This window comes from Tenebrio molitor, chromosome 2 (genome assembly GCF_963966145.1).
Source record: "Tenebrio molitor chromosome 2, icTenMoli1.1, whole genome shotgun sequence".
In the NCBI taxonomy this organism is placed as follows: Eukaryota; Metazoa; Arthropoda; class Insecta; order Coleoptera; family Tenebrionidae; genus Tenebrio; species Tenebrio molitor.
Window position 1 is genome coordinate 4,163,268 of NC_091047.1, and position 20,262 is coordinate 4,183,529.

The window sequence follows — 20,262 nt, forward strand, 5'->3', positions numbered from 1 at the left end:
TGGCGCTCTCGTTTTACAGCCTCATAATTTCGGATGCTACCGGTGAGCAATAAAAGCCTGGACCTTTTGTGTTTATTCCGAAATTCGCTGTAAAATATTTATCTTTTGGCCGTTGATTGGCCATTATATTTCAACGTTTCGCTCGCCTGTCGGACACGTTCGCCCCGATTTATCTCCAGATTAACTATGAATAATTCGACTATAAAATTCTAGTCAGTGTTACAATGTAATATTTACACCCTTATTATTCGTCCCGTTGTCACAAGGGCAACAGACGCTGCGTTATATGATAATAGAGATATGTTAACCCCATTACACAAATAGGGGTAGGACGGGATGACTCGGGGTTATCTCTCTTTATTACATGAAGCGTTTCACGGTTCGAAGCCAATTCGCTCGTTTTATTGCCTAACATGATAAGCTCCACATAATTTTTGCGTAGCAAACTTTTATTACAACGTCCAGGACTCAACTACGAAAAGGGCTAAAACGTAAAATCCGATGTGGCACGAATCGAAACCGGAAAATTAAAAATTTTATTACAAAGGGGAGGGAAGAAGAGACGATAAATGATTGAGAGTTTTCTGTTGGGTCAAGATTAACACAGCTTTAGCAGCTTAAGTGGTTTATCATCTGAAAGTCGCTCCTTAAATTAAATTGAAAAAGGCTTCCAATTATTTTTTTGGCACTTTTAATTTCAAATTTCAGATTTTAGATCGATCACAATCTCAAACCTGTCATTATCTTCCTTTGGCATATTTAAAAAACAAAGTAAGCTTATTTCTAGGAGGTTAGTAAAATTATTTTGTGCTGACGTCGCAAATCGGAATAAAAATTTTACTTAACAATACAAAGGAAGGTTTCTTTGAATTGGGATAAAAAACCGGAATAGCCTGATGCTCTAAGAATTAAATCACTCGTTTATGGAAGTGCTAATATGAAGAACCATTTGAAAGTTGTATGAACCAAATTCTTTGACTTAAAATAACAACAAGGAAAGATTTTCTTGGCAATCTTTGTCGTCTAAAAACTCGTTAAGGGACAAGGTTTGGAGGTTTGGAAAACTTAATTGAAATTATGAATATTGACTTTGAATTTTGTAAGATATGAGTGCAAATTCCTTTTTCTGTGAAGAAAAATATGTAATTTTGATAATAATAATGTTATTGAAACATTTTTTGTGCAACCGTACGCGAAACGAGCACTTTGCGTCCCAAAAACAGCCCGCGAAATCCAATTTCGCGGCCGTTGATTTTAACGACGGCCGTTAAAATAAACGTCATTTTCATATTTGATACAAATCAGAGTTTCCATGTAAGATTGGCGTTTAGATTTTTCGGGTATGAAATTAGAAACAGCAGAATTAATTTAACATCCTCGAGATTGCTGCCTCGGCTTCAAGCGCCCTCGGCGACAATTTTTCTCTCGGTACGTTCGTGGCCTTGATATATAGTTGAATTTTTTTAATAAACAATTGTCAAAACGTTGTCTTGTTGGTATGAGCCAAACTGTGATTTTCATGATAATACGATTGGTCACATTGAGTGTCAACATTTTTTTATGTAACTGAGCCTGTGCCCTAACGAGCGAGAGTTTATTTCAAATTCGAAAAGGTTTCTCCTGATTTCTCATTAAATTTGTTTTGAAAATGAATTCACGGAAGAAAGGTACGGGAAGTAAAGTGAACATAACCTTAACCATGATTTGGTGTCAAATTGTTATACAGCTGGTCCATATGTCCAAATTTTTGGGTGGTACAGTATGGTTTTTTACTTCATTTTGACACTGACAATTGTTTATTAAAAAAATTTCACTATACAAATAACTATCCCGCGTTCAAATGAAATCCTGGGCTGAGCAGGCGTTGGAACAAGTAAACCGTGTAGAACAGTGTAAAGTTTGAATTTCCCGCCGTTTGACACGAATGACATCTGTTTATTTATGTTCAATCGGCACATAATTGAACATTGTTTTCAGCAAAGGGTGCCCTTAAATATTTGCTTCGACAATAGGAATCCTTAGGTTATTCTATTTGTAATGTAAAACATTGCAAAGAAAGATTCTTTTGGCTCTAAATTTTAGGTTAGCTGTCAACATGCTCCAATTAATTTACGCTGTAAAAAAGGTTTTCGCCAAATTAGCACTTAGCACCTTAAATGGGGAGCAAGAAACCTGTTTTTGTTTTTTATTTTTGCTGCAATATTTATCCGTTCCCTTTGGAAAAGCCTACGTCGGGGCGTTCACCGTGCAGACTCCGTAAAAAAGCGCGAAAACCCGCGAGAGCGCAATAGTTGCAGGGTCGCAACTTAATAATTTAAATCTAAATAAAGGCAAAGGCGGTGCCACCGGAGTTTTGTTGCTCAGATGCGATGGGAGCACAGCTCACAATTTATTACGGCTATTTATTTCACGAACTAGATTACATGCATATAAACGCTGCCGGGTCGATTCCACCCCAGCTCCATCCCCTATTCCCGAATACCTATAAACTATCAAACGTCCGACTTTTTCTCCCTCAATCCGGCAAAGATAACCGCGCGAGATAGTCCCACCCCCATCACAAAACTAAGAGGAATTATTTTTCGCCGGCCCACAAATCCACCCCCGCTTTAATAAAGCCGCTTTATTGTATGAGTTGTATCGTTGAGTTAACGGTTTAGCCTGATAGACTTATTGGCCGTAATTTACCCCCAATAAATTGAGGCGATCAGTTAATTTAGCCGCCAGATTGGTGGCAGCGCGCGTTCTCTTATTAAGCTGTAAATAAGTCTTATCCGACCTCCTTTATATCCTATACCGACACCACTAACTCCTAACATGACAGCCGCCCCCGCGCTATCGACTTCTATTGAATTTTTTCCAACCGTCTCATCACCATCCTTGAACCTGATCTGCAATTGGCTACCGTTCCTTTGTCCTGTTTATGGCAGCACGATTTCCCTTTCACAAAAACTAGACCTTGTCCTATTTCGCTTTCGTGATGATCCGCCACCTCCAAAAGACTGCCAGTAATAAGTGTCAGATTTATTGCACTAGCTGTCACAATATTGTTCTTGCTGAAAGGCCAAAGAATGGGACGAGCGTATCGTTTAGCTAGAAATTATTATACATAATTGGGAACGCTGCCGGAGATTCTTAAGAAAGATGGGAGGACATAAAAGTGAAACTAATAAAAGACAAATTTGCCCCAGTTTCGTTCTACGCTTAAATTCTACCAACAACAATAAATACCACGATCCCTGCTTTATTTTTCTTCCTGATTTATTATCAAAGATGAAAACAAAAAGCGTGCACAGTAGTGTTTTCTTGTTTCTAAATAAAGAGAAATAAAAGTTGGTATCACTACTGCGCCAACAACTGCGATCGCTGCGCTCGCGTATGTACACTTCCCTCTTGTAAAAAAAAAACACGAATACTTTATAAACATGTTGCATAAATAGCTATATTGTTACTTGGGGGAGCAGACTTAAAGGAAAAAAATCTGGAGGAATTCTTGAAATGAACCACTTTATTAAAGTCGTTTGATGTTATCAGTAGAAAATAAAAGACGCATTTAGAAAGAAAAGTAAATCACGAGAATTACATTTGGGATGTTGGCGGCCATTACAGCAAATCAGCGAGTAAAAAAAAAGAACCGTTCAAATGCAAACAACTATTATGAAAATGATAATGAATTATGATGGCCGAGATGTAACTTTCTTTATTAGCAGGTTTGGGTTTAGTCAAACAACGCGAAATGTCAATAGCATTAGTCCGTCTAATAAAACCTCCATCTAGCCGCCTTCTGGTCATAAATCTATTAATACGTCTATGATTTAAGTTGATGGCAGCGGCGACGAACCGCGAGCCGCAGGTCTGATTAGGCAACACCGCCGTGTTGGGATTTTATCAGCACCCACGGTATTCGCATCGATTATTCGCGTTAATTGTGCGCCAGACTAATCCGAGTCGACGGTGCTGTTTTATTTACGTCGATCTAGCCATTTTTCATTATCAAGGCGGACAAAGAAGTCCGGGTGGATCGTCGCGGAACGAGTATAGTCCTGAAATTGTCTGTTGTTTTATGTCAGTTTTTCCCCTAGCAATTTCCGGCAGCCAATCGGGAGGCGCATCGGCCGACGCCGCGGCCAATAAGCGAACGAGATGGAGCGATAAAAATACTCCGGCTCCATTATCAGCCATGATAGCAGGGCTGCCTCGCTCAGACTGATTCGTTTCATAAATTCGCCTGATATGCGCTCCGGAACTCTGTCAGTTATTAATAAGCGCGCTCATCGCTCCGGTGGATCCGGGCCGCGTCCGGACTCGAACTTAATTGATGCTTTCATAACGATCAGGGCCGACGGACGAGGGACGGGATGGACGTGAGGCGTCTGGGGGGCGGGTGAAGGTTGCCAGGCGCAAGGACAAAAAAATCATTTGGCCGCGGGGGTGGTACGAAAGGATTTTCTTACAGGATTTGGCGTGATTATTCGGGAGGTCCTGTGATTCGGGAGGTTGCCAGGACTGAAGCTGCTGCAGAAAATCTTCGACAGCTTCCGACGGGCGGAGAATTCTTGTCCGACGTTACCGACAGAACTGTGATAATGGTTGCTCGATTTTTTTCCCGATAGGTAGTTAATATGTATGTATTACAATTTTCAAAAATTTTCATGATTTTGCAATTAACTTCCTAATATGCATAATATTATCACATTATATCCCAAGTGCAAAATCAAACATCCATAAATTATTCGGTCAGAAGAGCAATTATTATCAAATAAAAGTCCTCGACTTCGTCTCGTGCTCTTATTTGCTAATAATAATTGGTCTTCTGACCTCATTTATGGACATTTTCGTTCATTAGCAAAAAAATTTCCGGTATTAAAATTTTGCACGAGGGGTATACGGCTGATTATTTCCTGAATAGAATGAAACCAAACGCATTATTTCCAATCCTTTTTATTCAAAATAATAAAAAGAAAAAAAATCAGGTACCGACATTTTTTATCAGATTATTGCACATGTGCATTTTAGAGAAATTTTATCGGGTTATTTTTTGTTTTCTCGTTTTGATTGGTCAATATTTGTCACGCAATCGGTTGCTAAACACATGAAGGAAATAATCAGATAAATATGTAAATAAAAATCATGTTAGTATGGAAAAAATACTCCTATATAAAGTGTTTAAAAAAGTTGTCCTAATTGTGTAAAAAAAAACTATTACCTACAGCTCTCAACTGTAATTACAAATTAAACACCGTTCACATTGTTTTGGGAATTTGGGAGGCCAATGGCCATGATTTATGTTTTTAACGTTGGGCACACTGTTTCATTTCCGTCACTAAAGTGCCTGACATGCGGATCTGTCAAAATGAACATAACGTGTTGCTGAATTTCCCGCGATATCTGAGTATTCTTCTATCGAAAACTAGTAAAACTGACAACAATGCACTAGACATTTATAACCTCAAACTTAGAAAAACCTAACCTAATTCAACAGATAGCTTTACTACCAAATCAAATGCAAAATTTCCATGGCCTCACATTATGCCAAAACAACGTGAATGCATTTTACAAGGTTTTTTTTGCTACTTATGCGATTTAACAAAATTTTGGTTACGATTGTGTTATTTCGACAATCCAAAAGAACCTTTCTTCATCTAGAATTCTACAGCGTCATTAAATATGTACTTCATTTGTTAATTTAATGGTACAGTTAGAGACACGGAATTACGGGCATCATTTTTCTGTCACTTCAAAAAATTGCCATGTAAATCACTCTTTATTGTCAACGTGACATTCAAAAGTCAAATTTTGAAATTAATTTTCTGTTCACGGCAATCGCATTGAGGTTAATAATGTAAAGCCTATTTTACATTTTTTGACAGTATGTATATTGACAGTGATGCCCGAAATTCCGTGTCTCTAACTGTACCTACTGTCGCGAGCAATAAATTTTGGTCGTCAATGTCATTTCAAAATTTGATTAGATTGTCACAAATTAAAAAAAATTCCCTGTCTGATTATGTCCATGTCAACAAAGTGTCAAAAAAATGAGAAAAAAATGACAATTAATGTCATACAACATGATGATAAGTAGGTTATGTTATGATATTTACGACTGTTTTACATTGGAACATTTTCGATCGCGTCAAAGAATGACCTTCACGATCAAAATTTATTGCTCGCGGCTGTACCTAGGTAACAATGATATTGTTATTAGTAATAATAATTTCAATAAAACCAAAGATTGTAATAAAATATCCAAAAACCCATAACTACTTATTAGTGTTTTTTTTTTTTCAAAAATGAAAGTTATAATCACTTTCAGCGAAAATGGAACTTTCAGAAAGCTTCAAAGCCGTTAGAATATTGAAGGCTACATAAAAATTGTTTTTTTATTGCTATAAATAAGCGACAGCAAGGGATAATGCTAATACCGTGTGAGCAAGAATTACTATTTGAGTTGGCAATAAATTCTGGTGACTTTTGGTGACTTTTATGTCATGTTCCAATGAAAAAACCATTTTATTAATAAAAGATTACACAAACCAAGACGTTTAAATTTGAAATGAATGCCAGTTGTCAATAATGTCAATAAAACAAACCGAAATACTTAGATACAATTCACAGTCTTGAAAATTTCACGTCAAATTTTTTATTGCCAACTGAAACAGTTATTGTTGCTCACCCTGTATTACTATTTAGAGCTCATTTTTTCTTTAAAACAATTATCAAAGTGTTGTCATGCTGATATGAGCCACTAGTTATTTGATGGTTATTAGGTTATGTCAAAAATGTATGTCAGCCATTTTGATGTAAGGGCGCTTGCGCTACTGAATATGTTCAGTTGTATTTTTCAGTGTTATTATCGGCGTTATTTCATGTCTTTTGGTATAAAATTTGCTTACCTCTGAATCTTTCCTGACTTTTGAAAATTATTGACATAACCTCAAACCTGATCTAGAGAGATTTTGTTCCGAAACGAAAGATCCAATTTTAGTTTTTTTTTAATCCAATATCCTTCAGAAACATTTTAATTTTCTTGTAATATCCTGAGCCCCCTCCGCCAAACGCCCGAATAAAAAAGGGTTCCATTTTGAATTCAGCCCTGATGTCGGAAATAAACGTCAATTTTCGGTAGAATCGCCGGAGAAAAATCGGGATCGGTTTTCCCTCCATAATAAATATTTCTGTCTGGTCGCGCATAAGAATCAGGCGACGTGATAGCACGGGGTAGCTCCGTCCTCCACGGCCTGCGATGTCATAGTCTTCGTGATTTCCCAGAGGCTGTATAAAGTTCGATTTAAAAACATATCGAGAACCGTGTCACCGGTCCTGTTCACTCCATCCTACAAGTTTTGAAAGGGAAACTCTCGAACATCTCCGCCGAATACCAACGAGAAAACGCCACCGCTGCCTGATACGAAAAAACGACGGTTGCCTGCTGGGGGGCGGCGGCGGACGCAGCGGGGAATCGGGGGCGGTCGAGGGGCGAGTCGTGATTCGGACGAGCAGTGTACACGGCCTGATGAAAGTTTAAAATCGTATTTTGCTTTGGACTCGGGAGGAGTGGACACAATGACTATCTTTTTAACCCTGACAACCTATAATTATTTCACAACCCTCTCGATGTTTCATCCTGGTGAAACATTGATCGGGGGCGGGGGCGCTTGGCGGTGGATTTTGCGAAATTATTATTCGCAAGGCTAATTTGAGTTGCTGTCATCTGTCAAGGCCCATAAACTGTCAATTTACATGTTAGCGTTTTTCACATTCGGCTGTGATGAAACAAAAAATTAAATTAGATTCCTTTAACACAGTTGCACTTTGTGAGCATTCTTCGGCGCCGGTTCCGTTATTTTTCAAAGTTGCCAAGACGGTATTAATTTCGATCAACAAGCAGAGCCGCGCGGGTTGCATAATCGATTACCGATTCCGCCGAGAAGCTCTTCGGTTCCGTTACGATTTTGTTACAGATGGAGGCGATAAAGGCAAACTCGCAAGTCCCGATAAGGAGCCGGAGACGTGCACATGCACCTAATATTTCCTTATCGTCCTCCATTTCCCCGATTCGCCCCAGGCAATCCCGATCATTAATAAATCAACAATATATCACAAATAATTGGTATTGATTTCCAATTATCCGGCATAACAGAATGCGTATCGGCGAGGCGAAGACACGAGCTGGTAATCCCATCTAATCTTATATCTATTACAATGTTGACTGCGACGGATTAATCCGGTAGGGAATACAAACAATTTGTCACGCTTCCCATTGTACTCACCCCCCCGGATCATAACACATTTATCTGAATTACCGACACGCATCCCTGCTTGCCAAATTTTCGACATCTGTTTTAAAACGGTGGAAAAAAATCCTTCAGGAAAAAATTTGACGAGACCAATCGATTGGTTCCTCGGGTGACAGCGTCACCCCAAACTGACCAAAACTGTGGTTTATTTCCGCCGTAAAACCATTACCGAGTGAAGAACTCCACCGCGGCAAGGTCGCCCAAAGAACTTAGTCGGTTTATTGCCCCCCAACCCCTATCAGCCGGCACCTCCAATATTCGCAACGTCTTATTGCCCATAACGATAAATTTTTATGGCCCCCGAGAACCGTAGCAGAGGTTTTTGCACAAAAATCGCACCGTTACACCGGCTTTTTTATGGTGTTTTTGCATAATTCCACGTAACGGGGACGGTTTTGGGGCGGCCTAACGGACGCTGGAATCGCCCCGGACCAATAAAACCAATTAGCCGCAATAAATAAAGCCGGATTGACTAAACGGCCGTCAAACGGACTTAATAGAGCGTGAGTAACATAACCTCACACGCACGGTTCGGACATAATGGATCGATTTATCCATCGGTTGTGGGTGGCTGTGGAGAGACAAACGCCGCATCTGTCATCGGACATTAATGGCGATTGTTATTGCCGCCGAACTGACCGACGGTCGTTCCAGCGGGGACAATTGGCGGACATGGGGTGCCCCACCGCCCCCCGTACGCTGGTCTTTGGAAATCGGCGAGGTGTCGGTAATTGAGATGATTTCGATGAAATTGCCCGCTCGGTTTCCAGAGAAAAGCGAGAGGGTAAAGAAGACAAGAAGAAAATGAGGAATGAAGAGTAAAAATGGGGAATAAAGTGAAAATGGGATATGAGGATTGTAATGAAAAGAAATGAAATAAGAATTGTGTAGCGGTCTTTAGGAAGAATGAAGAATCATGATAAATCGAAAAGGAAAAGAAATTGTGGATCCAATATAAGTAATAGGAATATGAAGAAAAGGAGGAAAAAGAGGGGAAACGCAAACAATTTTATTTCACAATTTAGTTATCCAAGACACTGATATCGGGTGTTCATTTAAATTTCCGATCGAATTTGGCGTTGAAAAGTCGATTGTGAACCAGTACGGATTACGGATCCCGCATCTGCTGTTTAAATCTTACGTTTTTACATGAATGGTGTGTTCACAATCGACTCTTCAACGCCAACTTTGACTGGAAATTTAAATGAACACCCGATACATTTGGTTTAATGATGTTTTGGTAGATCGTTAGTGAGTTAATTCGATTTTTCCAATATCTACTTTCATCCTCTATTGTGATGATAGTAAAAATGAAAATTGTTACTTGTTATTTGGAGATAAATAAAAAAATTGTTAAAGGAAAAGCTAATGTAAGTTACGCAATTTTGTAAAAATAAAGAGAAAAAACAAATGGGCTAGTTTCATTGTTATCGGATAAATATTTCTCCACAATATTGGAAGAATGAAAAAATTAATACATATTATAATAATAAACTAGAATTATTAAGAAAGAGAAAGAATTGATAAAATACTAAATTGTTGAAAAATAGGTGTACAAAAAAAGAAAAGAAAACAAATGAATAGTCAAAAGATAGAAAGAGAGATAAGTGAAGAGTAAGTAAAGGAATTTAAAGAAAATAGTGAAGTAGTAAAGTAAAGAAAAGAAAATAAGAATAAGTAATAGAAAAAGGTAGGTAATTAAAATAAAATTGGTGGAGTGAAATAAATGAGACGAATTAGTGAGGAATTTAAGCAACACATGGTTGGGTTTGGGATCATTAATACAGTGTGTCCAAAAAGTCTGGAAACACCCAAATGAAAACGAAACGCATAATTTTTGAAAAAAATGTAAAGACAGGTCAATTAGTGTTTTAAAAAAAGCTTTCTGCTGATAGTGTCTGCTCGGTCTTTTCGATGACCTTGAAAAAGTTATGTTATAAAAAAAATAGGTTTTTTCAGGAAATTTCTTGTGTAAATTGAAAATTTTTTTGACCGTCGGGTAGAGAATTAAAAGGTCTATTAAAAACGGCAGCAAAAATGCGACGTTGCTATTTAAAAAAACCTCTGATGACATCATAACTCTTTCAAGGTCATCAAAAATAGCAAACAGATACCATCAACAGAAAGCTTTTTGAAAACGCTAGTTCACCTGTTTTTGTGTTTTTCTCGAAAATCATTCGTTTCTATTTTATCGGGGTGTTTCCAGACTTTTTTTTTCAAATTCAAATATTCCCAGATTTTAACTGGAATTTCCAAAAACGTGGAATGAGTGTTTTATTGCAACGTTCATTTGTTACCCTACCCTTACCTGTGTTTATCCCACCGACGCCTCCAATTTCAAAGACTTTCGGCAAATTTCATTTGAGTACTACATTACCACTTTTAAGGATTATTGTGCCGACAAAGGCATTGAGAAACATAAAATTTACAACTAACAAAAATTTGGTCTCCAATGATGGTTGTTAAAGACGTTTCCTTGAAATTATTTAATATTAAAATTCTTAATTTAGGGAACCTGCTGTGCTATATTTTCAAATTTCAATTTTAATTTATTGTAAAGAAACCGAAAATTAAAAATTTTGATCAATAATGAAAGGACGTAAAGGGAATAAGAAAGTGAAAGAAGGATTACAGAATTATCGCACTGAATCCAAAAGGAACAATAATAATGTTCACAAAAGGAAAAAAACGAAAGGAGAGTCCAACAATCAAAACAGTAAAGAAGGAAAAATGAGAAACAGAAAAGAAATATGTACCTACTTCATTTAAAATAGTTATTTGTACAACTATGTAGTTATGAAAGTCATACTTTTTTTCATGAATTTGCAGTTTGATTAACGAGGGCGTAGCCCAAGTTAATCAAACAAATGAGTGAACAAAAGAGACTTTCATAACGTGTTGTACACACTATTTTTTGCATATCGATGTAAGTTGAAAAATTTAGCCTACAAGGATTTATGAAAAACTACAAAAAAAAAATAGGTATGCTTTGACAATCATCTCCAAAGAGATGGAATAAAATGTTGCAAAAAAATTGAATAGTCCAATTTTTACCCTTTTGAGGTAACGTCACGATTTCCTTCCTCGCTTTCTCTATATTGAAACGACAGAAACAAAAAAAAACAAAAAAAGACACGTTTATTTATTATTGGTTACTTTGAGGTTATTTTATGCTTCTGTCAATTTGGCAATTTTTAATTTCTTTCATTACATTACATTGATTACAAACATAACCTTTCGAAGCAAATGTCAACAAATTTGAAACATTATAGTTATATTTTATGATCAATTCAAATTTGTTTCTGATCCTAGCTCAAAAATACGTGAAGTTACTTGATAATGACGTCATCGCAAAAGGGTAAAAATTGGACTATACTTTCTCTACAATTTTTCGCGTAAAAAGTTATACTTTTTAAATTAAATAAATATGATGAAGTGATACATTTGTGATACTTGTGTAAATTATTCGAAATTATCCTAATATAAAATTAAGTAAATACATATTATACTCCTTTTTTTCGTTGTGAAATTCTAAGTAATATAAGTGTACATAACTGTGTTCAAATAAGAGCAGAAAAGCTAAATCAACATTCAGTAATCTGAAAACTATTTTAAAAATAAAAACGTAAAAACTTCAATCCATCATTACGCAACTCCATGCGGAAGTTGCTTAACGAAAGCTTAAATTTGTCTCAGAGGGCACTTTTCTCAAGCGCTTAAATTTGCTGTTAAAATTTTCGAAATCGCTACACAATCATCTTTAAACTTAATTAATGATGGTGATATTTTCTATATTAATTACAGAAAAGCTCCGCTATTAATTTTATTGTGACTCATCTGTCTTGATCGTGAAGATCGTGCCTGGTAGAGATTCATAAAATTCTTTCTCAGTTCTTAACTTCTTAATATGAAAATGTCCTTAAAGATTTTTTACTGAGGTATTTTATTACAAAATTAGTTGATCAGTAGAATTATTTCTGGTAACGCAATTACTGGAATTCATGAAAGAGCTGCTCTGTTGACTACGCACATTGTATTCATATCTGTATTATTATTGAAATGAATAGGTGTGTAATAGTTATCTAATAACTTGTTAATTGGGTTCTGTTGAACATCACACCTGTTTATTCAAAATTATCTGCTAAAAAGTAAGCCGAAATGATGTCATTTCATTTTATTGCTTCAGTTTCAAGGTTGTTTCTTCTTTAGTATTTTCGGAAGATATTTATTACAGACGCCACAGTTGGATCTGTAATGAAGAGTAGGTACCTAATTGCAGAACGTCGAATACATTTTCTGCAACACATCCAATTCCCAAAACCCAAGCTACCGTGTTTCCACGATAGCAAACCATAACGAATCACTGTTACAATTCACGCTGAAGTAGCATTCATCTATCTTCACAAACAAAACAGATGACACTTTGCTTTCAGACCTGTCAAACTCTGGTCAATTCTACACAAAGGAAACGTCTGTGTTTATGTTTACGTATTGCCTGTAACTAATAAGTCTAGATTTATTTCACTCCTGAATTTATAATGTCCGCTTGGCGAGCATCTCCAGGATAATCGACCACAAAGCGATTTCATGCAGCCAACAAGTTCCAGGCAATAAGATTTTTGGTCGGGGCGAATCATCTGTTCTACGTGCCAATCCTTCATCTCCGTCGGGCGAACCTTTGCCGGGGTATTTATTGAGCCCAATAAAATTCAACCGGACCAAGTTCTGCCGGTTACCGAGGCTCATCATATCTACGCGAAGGATGCCCTCCGCAGGTCTCAGCGTCTTTTGTCGATAATGTAAGAGTCGTGATCGCAGGTACGTTTCTTAGTTGTTTATGATCCTCGTTGGGCAATAAGCGTTTAGGGCCGATAAGAGTGGTAAAATTGAAGAGGCGAAAGTAGCGGGAAAGTTACAAAAAGGGCACAGAGCAAGATGGACCAGCTCTTGATTGCGCTTTGACTTCATTTCTCAAAATATTCTTCATTTCTATTCTTTAATATGGTGGTTTATTCAGAATCCCTCCATTTGCTACTCATTTATAATTATTTTTTTGCATATCCTAATGAAAGGACCTAGCACTTTTTTACACGCAAAATCGTAGTGAAAGTAGCACTTTTTTACACTAAAAATCGTGGTAAACGAAGTACTTTTTTGCATCATTTTATTCCATCTCCTTGGAAATGATTGTCAAAGCATACCTATTTTTTTTTTGTAATTTTTCATAAATCCTTTTAGACCAAATTTCTCAACTTACATCTATTGGCAAAAAATAGTGTGTACAACACGTTATGAAAGTCTCTTTTGTTCACTCATTTGCTTAATTAACTCGGGCTACGCCCTCGTTAATCAATCTGCAAATTCGTGAAAAAAAATATCATAGATAGTTGTACAAATAACTACATATTTATATTTGTAACAAATTCGTCAAGATTTGTTAAATTAATTTCCTCTTGTGATGAAACAACCAAAAATAATCGAGAGGAGTCAGATCAGGTGTTTTTGTCGGTTATTTAGCTACTCCATTTTTGTTTTTCTATTACGTGACCTTATCAAGTTATTTATCAAGAGTTAGCTATTACCAAAAAAATCCTGTTGGCATTGTTAAGAGCCTGATATTTATTTTGCAATTTATAAAGTAATAAATAATTTATTATTTATAATTTTCCATTCTTTTCGATATTGTTTAGTCGTATGAAAGTACATTTTTTATTTTTTATTTTTAGCATTTTCTGTTGAAAACAAAGAATATTATTATGCTCTAGCCCACAACACAGCCAGCGACATGGCATTCAGGCCGGATTAATTTATAATTTATCACATCTGTTTATTATTATTATTTATTACTATATCTGGGTATCTATAAGTCAGACTTTGCTGAATTTTGTAATTTGTTTATTATTAGGTATATTAATTATTTTTCACAACACTAACAAGTTATTTAATTTTTTAAATTAACGAAAATGTTTTAAATTATCTAAAGATTTGGTTACCTAAGTAATTTTGTTCGCTATATTTCAAATTTGCATTCGAATAAATAAACTGTGAAAATGAAAAATATTCTATTTAAAATATTAAGTTGAGGTCAATTCCGGCTAACCCGACATGACGGCAATGTTTCTGAGAATGTGGTTGCAGACCAATAAGTTATTCTCTTTGTTTTTTAACGTTAACCCGATTTTTTTTTTGAGTTGTTCATATACAGGGTGGGGAATAAAACATAGTGTATTTAAAAACGTTTATATTTGACTAAGATGAACTGCAATCAGGAACAAATAAATATCAGCACAAAACAAGTTATAACAAGAAATACTATGTACAACACTAAACCTAAAATATAATACAATAGTTCCATACAAGAGTTTTTCCAATTTTGACAAAAACGGTTCTTTAATTTGGTGAAAAATGTTTGATTCAAGTTGATATTTTGAAAATAAAAAGTAAAATATGTTTTTTTCGTCACCGTGTGACGTTTCGGGCAATTTTGAAAAGTGACAGATGTCAAAATGAGAAAAACATTTTTAAAAGTACGTCACAATATTTACAGGAAACTGCATGAACCGTTCTTTCGATCACATTTGAACAAGCCCGCAGCGTCTCGCCAATAAACGCAACGCTTCTTCGAGAAAATCAAATCAAATCGTCCTGGTAGTGATTTTTTTATGACATTTCAAGCAGAAGAGTCGCGTGCATCAAGCCTAATCAGTTTTATTTTTACTCCACCATCTCCAAGAGTCCGGCGCGATCATGGGAGTGGCCCAGCCACCCATCTCATCACATCTCGGCCCTTTGGTCCTTTTACGTCTCCGACTTGGTGTTGATGTTGATGTAGGGCTTGAAGATCTTGGGCTCGGCGATGTGCGTCGTGGGCGACGCCAGCTTGTCCGAGGGCAGCAGCAGCGGGTCGCTGACCGGGCTGAGGCTGACGTCCGAGCGCGCCGGCGAGCTCTTCGGCGACGTCTTCGTCGGCACCTCGAACTTGTTCTGGTAGGGAAAGTCCAGGCCGAGATTGAGCGGGCACTGCGCGTTCTGCAGCGCCGGGTTCAGATTCAGTCCGGGGTTCTGCAAGGCGACCGGCGGCACCCCGAAGTTCGAGTACGGGTGGTACCTGGCGTACTGCGGGTAGACCGGGGGCGGCGGCGCGTAGTGCAGCGGCAGCGTGGTGGCCGCCGCGTGGAAGATTGACGCGGCGAAGGCCGGGTCGGTGTAGATCGCGTGGTACGGCCACGAGATCGCCAGGCGCTGACGCTTGTCTTTCATCCGACGGTTCTGGAACCAGACCTGCGAAGAGGAAGAACGTTAATTTGTTGGACAAAGCGCGGTCGGTAGCTGCCTTGATCTCGGAACAGTTAACACATCATAAACCATATGATTCGAGCTTATCTGTCCATTAGGCTACCAGAGTTGGAGGACTGAAGAGTCGACTTTATAGAGGCCAAATTAGCATAAAAGCGGCCGACACTTGTGCGCGCGGCTCTTTTCATCTCTTAAAAGCTGTATTAGCGTTTTATTTGAGCGGGCAATGTGTTAATTGGTCGCCATGGGCTGAGTAATTGATTGTACCAACGGAAAATCACCTTGGCGGTGAGCGCACCAGTACCATCACAAACTACAACCAAAACACTCAAAAACTGAGTACATACCTTGATGGTACTCTCTGGTAGATTGAGTTGCGCCGCGAGTTCGCACCTCCTCGGCCTGGACACGTAGTTCTCCTTGTAGAACTCCTTCTCGAGCCTGGCCAGTTGCTCTCTGGTGAAGGCGGTCCTGTACCTCCTGATGTTTTGGTCGTTGACGTTTATCGAAGACGAGGAGTTGGGGGAGGGCGACGAGTTCAGCTTGTCGGAAGGTGGCGGACTGGAGCACTCTAGAAACGGAACAAGGTCCAATTGAAGTGGAGTGGTGTTGTCTTTGGCGTCGGCTAATGGAAAACCACCCCTTGGTCTAGACGATCAAGTGGTCGTTCACGTGTCGGAGACAACTTCCGCTTACCTCTGCCGAACTGGTGGATGTTGTTGTTGTTGGAGGCCTCCGGGCTGGAGTTGGCGTGTTGGCGGTAGTGCGACGGGATCATATCCACAACGATCTGGTCGGGGTTGGTCATCTTGTCGCAAAAGAACATAAAGAACACCGGCACAGCACTGCACTGAGAAAGGCGATTAGCCGCGGACGGCTCTAGCGGGGGAATATATAGCGCGGCCCCTGGCAACGGGGGCGTGGCGAGGTCGCGTCGACGGCGATTGGCTGCGGGGACGGCGGAGGCGCGCAAGCACCACCCCATCATTCGTTGTGCATCAGGAAAATCCGGCGATGTGCTCCTTATTGACTGTAAGTACATGTCGGAACGGATTAAGGGCGGATGTATTCGGACTATTAGCGCTTCACCCCTTAATAAGGGCAACGGAAGCCGCTGCGCTGTGGCGCTATATCTACTTACTTATCTGATATTGATTGGATTTTTATGCTGCCGTAAAGATGCTTCAGTATTGTTTAATTTTATGTTGCCGGGATTGCCTGATTTTAAATGGGATTTTGTAAGAGCTGCACCGCGACCAGGATGCGAATAAAATTTTGACAAGCAAGGATGCGAACGATTAATGCTGGCGCCAGGGTGGATGCTTCACATCAATACACAAATTCAAACAAATTCGGGTTTAAATGCACAATGTTTAAATAGCAAAATTATCTTGAGAAAAATCAACGATCTCTTTGAAAATAAAATAAATATAATAAACAGAAATTCATAATGAAAAATAAAATAATACAGTACAGTTTCGTTTTATTGTTTTTTTCTTCCAAACAATTCGAAGATACTAATTTTAGATTTTTGCATAATCATTTAATTGGTGAATAGGGTAGATATAGATTTTTTGTTTTTTCTTTTTTCAGATTGTAGATATTACATTTTTACAAAAGAATGTTGTATGTTTCAAGACTTTAATTCAAGACATTAATGGATATTTTTTTAATAAAACCTACCTGGAGGAAACAATTATTTTTACAACTGTACTTGCTGCATATTCCTACCGAAAATTTTCTACGAATCTCTTAACATAATTAGGTATTTCTAGTTGAGTTTATTTAATTTATTCTTATTTAGTAAAAATTGAAAAGAAATAATTAAGTAATTTGTAGTCGGCTACTTGAGGGCTGTAAATGATTTTAGAAATTTCTGAGGATTATTAGAAGGGTTCGACACCCTGCGGAAATTACACTGAAGGATCTTCCAACTTTGTCAAGACAAGTACCGACGTAGCGGGGTGTCCATTAAGCAGGGGTAGTTAGGAGAATAATAAATATTTAAAAGCTTGCGACCATCGGATGATTAGCGGATTTGCAAGTGATTGTTGTTAAAAGAAGCAGTAAATCAGCAAGTCTTGCTGGTCCCTGACGTGAACGGGAAAATTGCTCAAAGGAGAAAAATGTGTACACCTGCAGTACCGTTTTCCAAGCTTCAAAAACACAGATTTGCTCGAAATGCTAAATTGGTACCTGAGTAAAGACCAGGGGTAAAACTTCCACAAGTTTGAGGTACTACTTTCTAATTTCAGGTACTGACCAAAAATCTATAGCTTTGCAATCATTGCAAATTGTTAAGAATAATCTAAATATTAGATAGTATCATTTTTTTCTGCCGCCTTAAATAATATTTTACGTTAGGATGATTATTATTATGTAGTTTTATTTATTTTTTCCATTTAAAAGATTTATTCTTTGATACTGAATTTAGAATGTTTACGTTTTGTTTATGATTTTGCCGGAAATGATATTAACTTTAAAAAGTGGGAGGTATTACAGCGCTTACCTTACATTTTATTGCATCAGCAAAACAATAGATATTATTCAAAGAATTGATTGATTTAAAAATTTATTTAGATAGATTGCTGATAATAGAAATAATTAGTATTGAAGATTTAATGTATTTAATTTAATTTATCTACTTAAACACCGTTCACGTTGTTTTAGCATAATGGGAGGTCAAAATTTATTTTTTTAACGTTGGACACACTGTTCGATATCCGTCACTAAAGCAGATCTATTAAAAATGAATATAACACGTTGCTGAATTTCCCGCTATGTCTGAGTATTTTTCTATTGCAAACTTGTAAAAACTGATTAAATGCACTAGTCATTGACGCTATTTATAACCACAAACTTAAAAAACATAACCTAATTCGACAGACAGCTTTATCACTAAAATTTTCATGGTCTTCAACCTCCAATTATGGCAAAACAACGTGAATGCATTTTAGGTATATTCTTTTCCACGAATCTGAAACAGTTGATTGTGAAAAAAACGGGAAAAGAAAAATTTCCTCATGTAAATTTGGTTTTGTCCATTTGTCAATTAATTGTCTACTTGACAATACTTTACTTATCAATTGATTTTTAAAAATGTCATTGAATTTTGACAATAATAATTCTAACATATCAGTCGTAAGAAAGTTTCACACTATGAAAAAATTGTAAAAATGAAAAAATGTGTCAATTTTATTCTGACAGTTCCCGTTTTTTTTTTGCGACCAACTATAGTCTATTTTTTAATCAAAGAACCACAACACCGCAATTTACACCCAAAATACAGCTGACAACATTGTACACTTTTGACATAGGGTGAAAAATCTCATCATATAAAAATTGAGGTTATTAGAGATATTAGTAGCACAGCATGTTAATAAAGTTAATAACAAATAATAACAACTAATTTGATAGTTTAATAAATGTCTTACTTTGCGAGGCATTTTTAATAACACGTTCAAATTTTAGCTGCAAGTTTGCGTACTTTCAAGGACATTAAAAATGACAGACGTTGGCTGGTATAGCCAATAGATATCATTAAATTCCCTAAATTTGGTAAAATTTTATATTTACAAACCTAAATCAACAGGTCGTGGTTCTTTGATTAAAAAATAGACTTTATGTATACCTCTTTATTTTTTTATTCATAAACAGTGCCATACAATATTGCTGTTGTGAAAGAATCACCTCTAACCTCAAATAGAGAAACTTTAATGTAATAATAATACTTAGTGCTGCCAACCCAACCGCAATAATTACAGCTTACTCGACTTTTTTTTCGATCGCACAGTATATTTAAATTATTTAAGTAATCTGTGAAGTAATATGTATATTATGTATTTGTTTCAAAATAAAAAATCCACCACCTGTTGAATTATATTGGCAGAAGAATAGAAATCCCTAGAATAAGATTCATGTTTTTGGGTTGGCCCAACTCTCCGCCAAAATTTGGCAAATATCAAATTATAAAAATGCTAGAAATCTTTTAATCGCTAAATTAAAAAGAGCGCTTCAAAGAAATAATAAAATGAGAACAAAAAAAAAACAGGATGAACTACGACCAAAACGACTATTTAACAGTTTTTTTTTTCATAACCCCACTTTTTTCTGACACTTGCAAATACAATGAAAACAAAAGTTGGCGACGTTGTCGGTTGTATTTTCGGTGTAGAATGCAATGTTGGTGGATTTTTGATTTTGAAACAGATAATATTTTGTTTTTTATTTTTGAGAAAACTAGTAACATGCAGCTTCGCCAAAAGGTAACGAAAAGTACAGTCGCGAGCAATAAATTTTGGCCGTTAAGGTCATTCTTTGACGTAATCGAAAATGCTCCATTGTAAAACAGTCGTAAATATCATAACCTATCATCATGTTGTATGACATTAATTGTCATTTTTTTCTCAATTTTTTGACACTTTGTTGACGTGGGCATAATCAGGCAGGAACATTTTTTAAATTTGTGACAATCTAACCAAATTTTGAAATGACATTGACGACCAAAATTTATTGTTCGCGACAGTACCTAGTGTTAGTGCTAGTAACAGTAGTCTAAGAAAAAATATAATCCAGGGGTTATAATTAATTAACAGGTGTTCAACTGAAAAGTTCATCGAATTGGCTTTGATATTTGTCGCTATCTTTGTCTAACCAACTTAGTTTACGG

The 20,262-nt window shown here is 36.9% G+C and overlaps 1 protein-coding gene across 1 annotated transcript; it reads right to left on the reverse strand.

The window, feature by feature from the left end:
- Positions 1 to 14,549: 14,549 nt before the first annotated feature.
- LOC138123769 (segmentation protein even-skipped-like) lies at positions 14,550 to 16,516 on the reverse strand. Its single transcript, XM_069038563.1, has 3 exons — positions 16,290 to 16,516; positions 15,941 to 16,164; positions 14,550 to 15,578 (listed from the first exon to the last, which is right to left on the reverse strand). Exons 1-3 carry the CDS (start codon positions 16,417 to 16,419, stop codon positions 15,096 to 15,098), a joined length of 837 nt encoding a protein of 278 aa, XP_068894664.1. The 5' UTR covers positions 16,420 to 16,516; the 3' UTR covers positions 14,550 to 15,095.
- Between the last annotated feature and the right edge of the window lie 3,746 nt (positions 16,517 to 20,262).